Source organism: Mustelus asterias, chromosome 21 (genome assembly GCF_964213995.1).
Source record: "Mustelus asterias chromosome 21, sMusAst1.hap1.1, whole genome shotgun sequence".
Lineage (NCBI taxonomy): Eukaryota > Metazoa > Chordata > Chondrichthyes > Carcharhiniformes > Triakidae > Mustelus > Mustelus asterias.
In genome coordinates, this window is record NC_135821.1 from 18,826,360 (window position 1) to 18,840,149 (window position 13,790).

Below are 13,790 nucleotides of genomic sequence, written 5' to 3' on the forward strand. Positions count from 1 at the left end.
GTTAACTAACAAAGTTTTCAGATTCCCACATTCAGCTCCATTCAAAGATAGATTTCTGTTAACATTTACATGGAAAATTTGATACGAATATTCTTTCAGTAATAACATTCGAAAAAGGTGTAGCTTCACAAAGGATTCTCTGACAATTCAAGTCTTCATTGAACTACTTTGGATCAGTTTCGTGAATACAACATCACGCGGTTTAGAACTTTGTGGAGTTATATAGAAACAATTTTGTCTTTCAAAGCAAAACTGAAAATTAGCTGATTTTGTACAAATAAACATCCAACAACCACGGCAGTAGTTTTTTTTACTCAATAAACAAGTGCCACCTCATACAAGCAACTACAGTCAGCAGATTATATCTCCTTATGCCAGCAAGAAAGAAGAAATTACGCAAACCTTCCGAACACACAATTTGTGATTTTAAAACTAGGACTAGCACAAGATCAAGATTTGCCATGGCAAATAGCAAGTGAATGCAACAAATGCTGGCCTTGAAAGTGACACCCACATTCCAGGGATGAAGGGAAAACAGGACACCAGGGAGTTTTGAACGGGGCAAAAATAAAACCCCAAAGAAATTTCTGGTATTAGGAGTGTTACTGTGCACCTCAAGTTGAGCTTTGGCATTCTGGAGGCCTCCTGTCACAGCTATAGTTGGTGCACGGTTCTGAATCAGCAGGAAATTGGAACAGGCAAGAAAAATCATTTGGGGAAAGGGTGGTTCTTGTCCTCAGTGTAAAGGAGACATGCAGTTCAATAAGTTAAGGATTATATGCCACTTCTTACCTCTTGTTTTATTTCCTGCTTTGGTTCCACAGTTTCTGGCTCAGTTTCTTCCTCTTCCTGCTTCTCCTCCATCTTCATGTCAGACACTGGTGCCTCAGGAGCTGGCTGCTGAGAATTTGTGTCTGTGCTGCTTACTGATGCTGGGGTCGATACTCGGCCATCTGCACTTACTGCAGATTGCGAAAGCTAGGGCAAGCCAAATAAGGCAAATCAGGTCGAGTAGTAAAAATACAACAGAATAGCATCAGATGTAAAAACACAGCAGAGCAGTTCAGGTTGAAGTGCATAAGTCGTAATTATTTAAATCAAATTGTTTCCTAGTAGATGATAAGAAACTTGGCAAAGTAGAAAGTAGTGACTATGATGCAGGATGGCGAAACAGATAGAGGTTTAGTAAATTGAGCTTAATGCACAGAAGTGTAATATCATGCATTTTGAGGGTACTAATACGGATGAACTATGAATGAGACAGACTTTGAAAAGTGTGGACGAGCAATGTTCATACACACAAATCCTTGGGTGGCAGGGTAAGTTGATAAGGTACTTAAAAAAAGCATATGGGTTACTCAGGATTAGAAACAGAGAAACAAAGTGTAGAAACAAGATGATCGTTCTAGAACTTCATCAATCACTGGCCTGGCTAGTGTTTACAATTTTGGGCATTAAATTTTAGGAAAGACGTAAAGGCCTTAGAAAGAGTGCAGAGGAGTTTCAGCAGGATATCAGGGATGAGGGACTTCAGTTAAGAAGAGAGGTTGGAAAATTTAGGATTGTTTTCCTCAGAACAGAAAATATACAATGAGAGGTGTGTGTGTGTTGGGGGGGGGGGGGGGTCGCCATAGATGCAAGAATCACTGACAAAAGATCTAATCAGGAGAAGGGGAGATTTCTTTTCACTTGGGAGTTATCTGGATTACTTTACCGTAGAAGATGGTGGAAGCTACTTCTATAAAAATACTAAAATGAAGCAGGATAGGTCTAAGAGGATGAGGAACTTGCAGGGTTACAAAAGGGTGGCACGGTGGTTAACACAGAGCCAGGGACCCGGGTAACTGTGTGGAGTTTGCACATTCTCCCCATTTGCATGGGTTTCCTCCCACATCCAAAGATATGCAGGTTAGGTGGATTGGCCATGGAAAGTGCGCAGGGTTATGGGAATAGGGTGGGAGACAGTTGAATTGGAAAGTCAGTGCAGACCCTTTCTGCACTGTAGGGAGTCTATGAATTCTAGATAGAGATACGGCACTAAACACAAGAACCAGCAGACACAATGGGGAGAATGGCCTCCCTCCTTCTACGCTGTTAAGTTTCTACAACACATTAAAAGTAATTCCTTACTGCAAACCGTTTACAACATGTTGAATTCTATTATGAAGTTATCCTACTAAAAGTTACCAAAAAGGCTAACAGAATATTGGCCTGTATGTCATGAGAATGAAATTTAAAAAGGTGAGAAAGTTATGCAGTATTGATAACTTGAACCTCAATGATGTAATGTCCTTGGAGGGGGTAAAGTGCAGATTCAGGGACTATGAGAGCTGGTTGCATAAACTTGGTTTGATCTAGTCAAGGTCTTCAAAATGAAGCAGGGTTTTGACAGAGTGAGACCATAAAGAAAAAGAATAGGAGTCGGCCATTCAGCCCATCGAGGGAGCCCTTTCAATCATTTAATAAGATCACGGTTAGATTGAGGGGCATCTGGGACAAGGCATAATCTTAAAATTAGACCCAAGCCCATTTGAGTGAAAATAGGAATCACTTTCTCCCAAAAAGGGTATGGAAATCCGGAACCCTCTCCTCCAACAGGTTATGGGGATGCGGAGTGAATTGAAATTTTCAAGCCTGGAGATTAATACAACTTCTGTTGGGAACCAAATAAAAGGAACAAAGGTGAGTAAATGGAGCTGAGGTATAGGCCAGCCATGATCAAACTGAATGGTACAGCAGAATCAGACAAAATGGCCTACTGCTATGTAGGCAGCTGGCTTTTCAAATATACACAACAGAACAAGCTTCCACAATGGCCTTAATTCTAAAATGGCTGAAAATTACAGTTTTGCATTGAATTTCTAAAAATTACAGGGTTGTCGTTTGCAGCTGAATACTTGAATGAGTAGAATTCATCCTTCATTCTAAAATGATCTCAAACTTGTTTTCTACAGTGAGTCTAAAAACTTAGCCAGAAAGGGTTAAAACTTCAGCAATGCAAAGTGATTTTACTCAAAGTTAGTCAATTTACAAAACAATTCACCAAACAAAATACACTTTCCCCAGGGCATTGTATGGGCAGGCAATGAGTTCCTGGGTCTAATATTAGGACTGTTTTGCAACTGGATGCTGTTCTTTTTGGGGAGGCACAGTGGAGGAGCCATAGTTTATAGTTACATGCTGTACCTACCCCTTAATTTAATGCCTCTCGCTGGGTCAAGAATCAGGAACATAAATTGGCCTATCGCCACCTTGGGGCATACATAAGAAATAGGAGCAGGAGTAGGCCATCTAGCCCCACGAGCCTGCCCCGCCATTCAATATCATGGCTGATCTGATAGTGGTTTAGTTCCACTTACCCGCCCGCTCCCCATAACCCTTAATTCTCTTATTGATCAGAAATCTATCCACCTGTGACTTAAACATATTTAACGAGGTAGCCTCCACTGCTTCAATGGGCAGAGAATTCCAGAGATTCACTACCCTCAGAGAGAAGTTCCTCCTCAACTCTGTCCTAAACTTATTTTGAGGCTGTGTCCTCTAGTTCTTGTTTCCTTTCTAAGTGGAACGAATCTCTGCCTCTACCCTGTCTAGCCCCTTCATTATCTTATATGCCTCTATAAGATCTCCCCTCAGCCTTCTAAACTCCGAGTACAGGCCCAGTCTACTCAATCTCTCCTCATAAGCTAACCCCCTCATCTCCGGTATCAACCTGGTGAACGTTCTCTGTACTCCCTCCAAGGCCAATACATCCTTCTGCAAATAAGGGGACCAAAATTGCACACAGTACTCTAGTTGCGGCCTCACCAGTACCTTGTACAATTGCAGCAAGACCTCCCTGCTTTTATACTCCATCCCCTTTGTGATAAAGGCCAACATTCCATTTGCCTTCTTGATCACCTGCTGCACCTGCAGACTGAGTTTTTGCGATTCATGCACAAGGACCCCCAGGTCCCTCATACACTATAACTATTTAAAGTTGGGCATGAGCATTGGCTAAAATAGGCACAATACCCATAATTTACAGCAATAGGCAGCATGAAGCAAATTTATAGGAACACTTAGCTAAAATACACTCCATAGAATCCCTACAGTGGAGGCGGCCATTCGGCCCATTGAGTATGCATCAACTCTCCAAAAAAGCATCTTTACTGGAACACCTGGAGGGAACCCACACAGACACAGGGTGAATGTGCAAGCTTCACACAGTCACCCAAGCCAGGAATCTAACCCGGGTCCCTGGTGCTGAGAAACAGCAGTGCTAACCACTGTGCCGCCGCTATAGATTGTGGAAAATGCTGAATTCTAGGAGTTCATTTCATTGCAGAAAGTAGCAGAATGTTGTTAAAAAGTTTTCAAGCAACTCCTTGATCACATCTTGAATTACCACAGCGGTCACCTTCACGGAAATATTACAGCAAAAATTGTCCAGTGTTTCCATAAGACCATAAGATAAAGGAACAGAATTAGGTCATTCGGTCCATCGAGTCTGCTCTGCCTTTCAATCATCACTGTTTAGTTTCTCAATCCCATTCCCCACACACAAACGCAGTGCAACCCCATTCTCCCCTTCAAAGTAAAAACTATCAAGGATGGAGAATGGAAAGGAATGGAATAGGCACTCGGCATCAAACACACACTCTATCATAGAATCCCTACAGTGCAGAAGGAGGCCATTCGACCCATCGAGTCTGCGCCAACCAGAAGCCCCTATCCCCATACATTTACCCTAGCTAGGTCAAACTTAGTTAATGCACTGCAAAGCTCCAATTCTTTGCTTCCACCATTTGCCTCGGATCCGGCTGCAGAAAAGCATGTCCCACCACATTAGTGTAAAATAACCATAACCCATTTTGGCTGATCCTTCTGCCCTCTCCAGTCAGATCGCCGATTAGTGTCAGTGTGGTAAAACTGTGCGCTGTGGACCCACTGTGCAAAACCTTAGTCCATTTATTATATCTTAAAAAATGATCAGATCCTGCATTTTGAATGAGTATCAGATTGACTGAAATCCAGCCTAGAAAAACAAGGTCTCAAAGATAAAAAAGCCAAGTGTTAACTCAAGGTGCTAGCCGGTTCCCCAGTGTGCATCTCTTATTTACCAGTCAGCCCAAGACCTCAGACAAGACCTGTCAACACTTTCAAGAGAGGGCATGCTATTGAACGAGGTAAATTAATTCATAGAATATTGTGAGGAGAATCAAGAAAAATAGACAATTTGAAAGATTTTAACAGGATGTCATTCAATACATTCAAATAAATCTGTGTAATTAAAAACATTTTTCAATATACTCACCGGGGTACTAGGATGTTGAGGCTGTATCGGTGCAGTTGGTGTAGGGGTCGTAGGGGTCGTAGATTGCTGCTGTGTTGATGGGGGCGGTGGTGGCTGCTGCTCCCGCTTCTGTCCAGCTGTCACCTGGGGCTGTGGGGGGACTGGTGGGGGAGGAGGAAGCTGCTGCATTTGCGGTGGGGTCTGGACTTGAGAAGAAGGGGGTGGCATTGTCTGGGGCTGTGAGTTAGGTGATGGTGTCTGCTGCCGCTGTTGAGGAGGAATGCTTGGTGGCGTCTGATGAGGGGTGGGTGTGAGGCTTCTTGGCCCAGGGGATGGGGAATTCTGATGAAGTGGCGGCTGAGAAAGAGGTGGCGGGCAGTTGAACTGGGCACTCTGGGCTCCTGGCTGCATCGAAGCAGAACTGTTTACAGGTAATGAGGAGTTTTGAGCCTAATAAGAGAAACATAAAATAGAACCATTAATACAGTAGTCCTTTTTAAAACTAGTCGAGTTGAATATACTGGAGAACAAAGAACAAAGAACAGTACAGCACAGGAAACAGGCCCTTCGGCCCTCCAAACCTGTGCCACTCCTTGGTCCAACTAGACCAATCGTTTGTATCCCTCCATTCCCAGGCTGCTTATGTGACTATCCAGGTAAGTCTTAAACGATGTCAGCGTGTCTGCCTCCACCACCCTACTTGGCAGCGCATTCCAGGCCCCCACCACCCTCTGTGTAAAAAAACATCCCTCTAATATCTGAGTTATACTTCGCCCCCTCTCACCTTGAGCCCGTGACCCCTCGTGATCGTCACTTCTGATCTGGGAAAAAGCTTCTCACCGTTCACCCTATCTATCCCCTTCATATAATCTATATGAAGAACTATATAATCCATCCATGTTACTGTAACATGTATTGGATGTAACTGCATGATAGCATATAGTTTTGTAGATTGCTGAAATCAGTATAAATTACTTAAGCGGAGACATAGTTATGATCACTGTAACAAATAATGTAAATTCAAGTTGCAGATCAATGTCCACTGAGAAAAAAGGCACAACTTTTGGAAAAGCTACATTCACTTCAGTTCATAAGTGAAACTGCAATCACTAGACAGAAAATGTGGCACTAGGGACTTGTAACAAAAGGTACAAGGGTGATCTAAAAATAAGCATACTATAAATTAGCTTTGCAACAACAGCCTTTTTGACAGGTTGTATTTTTTTTAAATGGACAGATTTGTAAAATTCTGAAGCCTGTGTGACTGGTCCCTCTATGCCATTAAGCCTTTCCAATGCCTCTACTGTTTTATCAGGTATATGATCCAACCACCGTACCACGGTGAGTTAACAATGGGGTCAATTATTATTATTTTCTTCAGTTCTTTTGTTGAACTTTATTCTCAAAGGATGGATTGTCAATGAAATAGCAACTTCTGATGCACCTGACTGGTACACCAGTCAGCCTCATTGGCCCACTTTGTGCACGAACAGTGGGAGAGAACACACAATGGGTGGCGTGGTGGCACAGTGGTTAGCACTGCTGCCTCACAGCGCCAGGGACCCGGGTTCAATTCCCAGCTTGGGTCACTGTCTGTGTGGAGTTTGCACGTTCTCCCCGTGTCTGCGTGGGTTTCCTCTGGGTGCTCCGGTTTCCTCCCACAGTCCGAAAGGCGTGCTGGTTAGGGTGCATTGACCCCGAACAGGTGCCATAGTGTCGACTAGGGGAATTTCACAGTAACTTCATTGCAGTGTTAATGGAAGCCTTACTTGTGATTAATAAATAAATGGACTTTATGAACATCCGGAGTAAGACACATTGAGTGTGGGTATCAGGAATTTGGAGCTGAGTGGGAATTCGGTGCAGAGGGGAAAGAGTGCTTTTTGCTCGATCTCCTAGCTTTCTAACTTTTAAATCTTGAGAGAGTGGTCTTGCCCTGCTGCAATAGTAGAGGACACAAGAGAGAATCTGGATGGGTAGAGCAAAGAAACATCAAGGGGCAAAAAAACGTTAGTTTGGGTTTTAGTCTACATGGGCGGCACGGTAGCACAGTGGTTAGCACTGCTGCTTCACAGCTCCAGGGACCTGGGTTCGATTCCCGGCTTGGGTCACTGTGTGTGTGGAGTTTGCACATTCTCCTCGTGTCTACGTGGGTTTCCTCCAGGTGCTCCAGTTTCCTCCCACAGTCCAAAGATGTGCGGGTTAGGTTGATTGGCCATGCTAAAATTGCCCTTAGTGTCCGGAGATGCGTAGGCTAGAGGGATTAGTGGGCAAATAGGTAGGGATATGGGGGTAGGGCCTGGGTGGGATTGTGGTCGGTGCAGACTTGATGGGCCGAAGAGTTGATGAGGGGGAGCCAGTGGATGTGGGTTATTTGGACTTTCAGAATGCTTTTGACAAAGTCCCACATAAAAGATTAACGTGTAAAATGAAAGCACCTGGGATTGGGTAGTGTATTAAGATGGATAGAAAACGGATTGGCTGACAGGAAATAAAGAGTAGGAATAAATGGGTCTTTTCCCAAATGACAGGCAGTGATTAATGGAGTACCGCTGGAATCAGTGCTGGGACTCCAGCTATTCACTACATAGACGAGAGAATCTCCAGATTTGCAGATGACACAAAGCTGGGTGGGAGGATGAGTTGTGGGGAGGGTGAGCTGTGAGGAGGAAGCAGGGATCCTTCAGTGTGATTTGGATTCAGTGAGCAAATAAATGGCAGATGTAGTATAATTTGGATAAATGTGAGGTTATCCACTTTGGTAGCAAAAATAGAAAGGCAGATTACTATATGAATGGCTATAAATTAGGAGAGGAATGTGTAACGAGACCTGGGTGCCCTCATACACCAGTCACTGAAGGCAAGCGTACAGCTGCAGCAGGCAGTTTAAAAAAAAGCAAATGGTATGTTGGCCTTCATCGAGGGGGGATTAGGAGCAGGGATGTCTTGATGCAATTATACAGAGCCATGGTGAGGTCACACCTGGAATATTGTGTGCAGTTTGGTCTCCTTATCTGAGGAAGGATGTTCTTGCTCTAGAGAGAGTACAGAGAAGGTTTACTAGACTGATACCTGGGATGGCAGGACTGACGTATGAAAGGAGACCAAGTCAATTAGAATCGTATTTGCTGGAATTCAGAAGAAAGCGGGAGATCTCATAAAAACCTATTAAATTCTAACAGGGACTGGACAGGGTAGATGCAAGAAGGATGTTCCCGATGGTGGGTGTGTTCAGAAGCAGTGGTGACAGTCTGAGGATACAGGGTAGACCATTTAGGACAAAGTAATTGAGACTGCCAATTCAGTGATGATTTAATGGCTGTTTTTGTGACATGATCTTCCACCTTATTTCTTTTTAGGTCCCCAACCACCATCAATAAATTCTCAGTCTATTAGTGGGATTCATGGTATAGTTTGCGTGATGAACAGAGTATGCATCTGCCCCAATCTTCTGTCACCCATTGACTAAAACTAAACTACTTCAAAATAATTAAGCCATAAAATTATGATTTTTATTGACTAGTACCCATTTGGTAAAAGCAAATCCAATGGCTGCAATGGATGGTGTGTTGTGGCAAAATATAGACATTATACTGAGTTCATTTTCATTGATTTGCCTTGATTTCTGACTGACAAGTTGACAGGACAATTACAGACTTTAACCAGTGCAGTACTCATACTGTCCTGTCATGAGTAATTTAATAGAATTTAGAAATCATAGAATCCCTACAGTGCAGAAGGAGGTCATTCGACCCATTGAGTCTGCACCAACCACAATCCCACCCAGGCCCTATTCCCGTAACCCCACATATTTACCTTGCTAATCCTCCTGACACTAAGGGACAATTTAGCATGGCCAATCAACCTAACGCGCACGTCTTTGGACTGAGAGGGGAAACCGGAGCACCCGGAGGAAACCCACGCAGACACAGAATGTTCAAACTCCACACAGCTCTTTTCATTATGTAAAAGCTAAAGATTCTGTCATTTGGAATCCTATCAGTGGCATGGTCTCAAATGTTTTGATACAGTACACAATATCTTGGATTCAGACAAAGTTAAAAATTAGCTCAGACTGGACACAAAGGAGTTAGAAGAAAAGACAAGTAAATACCGGAGACATGACTGGCTGGTTGCTGGCCTGCGTCATGGTGGTGCTGCCAGTGTTCATTCCAGGAGAGGATACAGGAAACTGATTCGGAGATAGGAATTGATTCTGGGCAGGATGCTGCACAGCCATAGGCTGCGCCATTCGGGAAGCTGCTAACCCCATCTATGTACAAAGAGAACACGTTGTAAGAAAGTGTACCACAAAAGCGTCACTATTTCTGGAAGTCTCTGGATGCCTCTATAGGTTTAGAAATGGTGTAAAATGATGCTAACGATTGAAGATAGTGCAGTGAAACTCTCTGCTAGGGCACTGCTAAGCAGCAGATCCACCATGCTCAGCCACTGGTTTCAGCCATACAGGAACCATTCTCCTTCACCATGCTTTCAGTTTCAAAATATGGATTGGTAAAAGCCAGAAAGCAGATCGCGACTTTGCCCTCTTCATTGGCTGAGAATGAAGTGTATGCCGAACCAAAAATGGGGAACATGAAAAGCTGTTTCAAACAAAAAGTTGTCTAATCCTCAAAATAAGCATTTTGTTCAACTGCTTGCCATTGCGGTCACAGAATGAGAGAACTAAGCAAACATTTTTCCCAACCTGCAATTAATTTTGATGGACAGTTTTTAATTTTGAGGCCAACAATGGCCAGCTTGAAGTCCCAATTATATCTTGTGTACGAGATTAACGAATGAATAATCAGTGTCAAGATTTGTTCCTTCAAAAGGTGTGACCACAACATTGTGACATGAAAGAGAGAGAGATTGTCAGGAGCGCCACCATTCCACCAAACACTAGTTAAAATCAGAATCCACCTCCTACCCAGACATTGTTCCTGGCACAGCATACACCCAAAGTTCAGTTTAAAAACTAGGTCTGTATAAAACCAGTTCAATCTAGCCAAGAACGGATTGGAAACACAACCTCAAATATCAAATAATTATCTGGTCCTTCACTGTTTGTGAGCAGTACAATACTCATGATGCGTGCATTATTTGTGACAAAACCAGGTTGCTTATGAAATTGCTTCAATTTCGATGCTTTACTGAGAGTTGTGCTTATTGAGAAAGCATAAATTGTACCTGGTTCATAGGTCCTGTTTGGGTCAGCTGTCCAGGATGGGGTAGTGGAGGGTTTAAGCGTTGCCCCAGACCAGTTATCTGCATGCTACCCATCTGTGAAAATTGGTTCATCCCTGGATTGAGCAGAGTTGGGGAGAAAACAAAAATCATTTAGTAGAAAATATCAAAACAGCTTTTCAAATCATCTAAAACCGACAGAAATGAATGTCTCTTTTATTAGCAGCCACTAAGATGCTTACTTTCCAATCGTGGTTTCGAAACTCTCACTGGGTGACATTCATACCCTAATTTTCTACACAGATGCATTAATCCTATACAGCACTCACTTATAGTAGCTGCACCCAAAAGTAACGTCTTACAATAGTTTACTATTCATTAATGTACTAAAAACAAAATATCTTCATAAAAAATACACTTCAACATGAGTCAGTATGCTTTTGGTTTAATTCTCTATCCGTAATTTCAAATTTCTCATATTGCCATCACCATCCAATCACAATCAGTATTGCACCTAAATATCAGAACTCAATCTGGCCTAAATTACTCAAGTTTGAAAGCAGGAGTTCATAGAATCCCTACCGTACAGAAGGAGGCCATTTGGCCCATTGAGTTTGTACCGACCACAATCCCACCCAGGCCCGATTGCTGTAACCCTAATTTATCCTGCTGATCCCCCCTGACACTAGTGTCAATTTAGCATGGCCAATCAACCTAACCCGCACATCTTTGGACTGTGGGAGGAAACTGGAGCACCGAGAGGAAACCCACGCAGACATGAGGAGAACGTGCAAACTCCACACAGACAGTGAGCTGAGGCCGGAATTGAACCTGGGACCTTGGCGCTGTGAGGCAGCAGTGCTAACCAATATGCCACTGTGCCGAGTTCTATATTACCAAGGGCTTTTCCCAGCAACTCATAAATCAGAATCATAAATATGGTCATTTGTATCTGGCACCAGAAAATGACCATGATAACTGCCAGATTCCCATAAGACAACTTAATATTAAGGTTCTTTAAAGAGAACATGTCAATCTCACCTGGACTAGCCAACATGTGACTTTAGTCCCACACTATGTGGTTCCCCAAAGCAATAAATATAGCCCAAGGAATAAATATAAATGGCACATTACACTTCACTGAAATTCTAGTGCCCGTAATACATTATGAACATCTCAGATTTACTGCGATAGTGGCTCATTTACCCAATAGATCAGCACGTCAGAAAGTTGTGATTTATTTGTGTCCTGATTCTTCATGTGCACTGCATTTGACATTCACTAACAATTAGCTAATAAAATAACTACTCAGACCCTCCTCCCTTGTGCTGATGCAAAAGTTGTTCTGCTCTATTACTCTGAACCCTAAAACGGGGCGGCACGGTAGCAGTGGTTAGCACTGCTGCTTCACAGCTCCAGGGAGCTGGGTTCGATTCCTGGCTTGGGTCAGTGTGTGTGTGGAGTTTGCACATTCTCCTCGTGTCTGCGTGGGTTTCCTCCGGGTGCTCCGGTTTCCTCCCACAGTCCAAAGATTGGCCATGCTAAAATTGCCCTTAGTGTCCTGAGATGCATAGGTTAGAGGGATTCATAGAATCATAGAATCCTACAGTGCAGAAAAAGGCCATTCGGCCCATCGAGTCTGCACCGACCACAATCCCACCCAGGCCCTATCCCCATATCCCTACATATTTACCCACTAATCCCTCTAACCTATGCATCCCAGAACATGAAGGGGCAATTTAGAATGGCCAATCAACCTGCCTGCACATCTTTAGACTGTGGGAGGAAACCGGAGCACCCAGAGGAAACCCACGCAGACACGGGGAGAATGTGCAAACTCCACACAGACAGTGACCCAAGCCAGGAATCAAACCCAGGTCTCTGGAGCTATGAAGCAGCAGTGCTAACCACTGTGCTACCTACATGGGTGTCAGTGGGTAAATATGTAGGGATATGGGGATAGGGCCTGGGTGGGTTTGTGGTCGGTGCAGACTCGATGGGCCGAATGGCCTCTTTCTGTGCTGTAGGGTTTCTATGATTCCATGATGCCCACAGCTCAGATGCTTACAGAAGTTCTGGTCAGAACGTAAAGAATTGGTGCCAAAGAGTCACCTCCATGACCTTTTATAATGAATCAGATTAAGGACAACTAGTGCACCATTAGTAATGTCAATATCCAATCATAGACCAGCCTGTGCAGGTTAATGGTTTTGCAAATCAGGCAACTGTATTTCAACTGCAGAAATGAGGACAGCAGCTGAAGACATGAGTATCAGCAGAATATATTGATCACTGTACAATTAGCATGTTATTGGAGAGAGGTTGTTGGTTAGAAAACAGTTGTGATTGGTAAAAGCAATGATTAGTATAACTAGATTAGAATGTACACTTGTATAAAAAAATACGTTTAAGAGTTGGATTTTACCACTTGGGGTCTGCATCCGGTTCATGATCTGGCTTGGCACATTTGGCCGCATAAGGGTCGGGTCAGAAAGCGGGCCATCTGAAATGCAACAAGACCAGGCTTAAACAAAATGCACATGCAGTATTTCACAAAAGCAGGCAATTTCCGTTGCACCATCAAGGGACAGTGAATTATTGAAGCAAATCAACTATTAATCATAACTTTCCCAATTTTCACCTTTATTTCATAATTCTGAATATGGCAATACAGTAACTCTCTGAACATGCGTTCTCCAGACTGCATTTCAACCAATTTCAACCTAGTTTTTCACAACTATGCAACAGGTGAAAATCAGAGTCCCTACAGTGCAGAAGGAGGCCATTCAGCCCATCAAGTCTGCACTGACTACAATCCCACCCGGGCCATATCCCCCCAACCTCATGTATTTACCTTGCTAGTCCCCCTGACACTAAGGGGCAATTTAGCATGGCCAATCAACCTAACCCACACATGTCTGGACTGTGGGAGGAAACCAGAGCACCCGGAGGAAACCCATGCAGACACAGGGAGAATGTGCAAACTCCACACAACAGTGACCTGAGGCCAGAATTGAACCCGGGTCCCTGGTGCTGTGAGGCAGCAATGATAACCACTGTGCCGCCCCATAAAAGATGGAGTGCATTAATCTAGCTACAAGATAGCAATTTAGATAATTTTTTCAGGTTCTCCACTGCTGAAAAACTGGAATATTTTTCCACACCGAAGGCTGGTTTCTCCTTCCATTGATCGGCTACATGCCAAACAGGACGACTCTTGTCTCTTTAACTCCAGTTGGTGAGTGTCTATCTGGAGGGAACAAAAGTGCCTCCCAATCTGGGCTCATCCTCCCCCTTCCCTATATAACAGAGGAGGAGGATAACCAGT

The 13,790-nt window shown here is 43.5% G+C and overlaps 1 protein-coding gene across 2 annotated transcripts in view; it reads right to left on the minus strand.

The window, feature by feature from the left end:
- The window catches only part of LOC144509158 (histone acetyltransferase p300-like), a 124,153-nt gene that overhangs the window by 43,537 nt on the left and 66,826 nt on the right, over positions 1 to 13,790 (minus strand). For both annotated transcript variants that reach the window (XM_078237577.1, XM_078237576.1), the window contains exons 11-15: positions 12,888 to 12,965; positions 10,466 to 10,578; positions 9,390 to 9,548; positions 5,297 to 5,725; positions 793 to 978 (exon numbers count right to left, since the gene is read on the minus strand). In XM_078237577.1, coding sequence (XP_078093703.1) covers positions 793 to 978; positions 5,297 to 5,725; positions 9,390 to 9,548; positions 10,466 to 10,578; positions 12,888 to 12,965 — 965 coding nt within the window. The remainder of the gene's footprint in view (positions 1 to 792; positions 979 to 5,296; positions 5,726 to 9,389; positions 9,549 to 10,465; positions 10,579 to 12,887; positions 12,966 to 13,790) is intronic.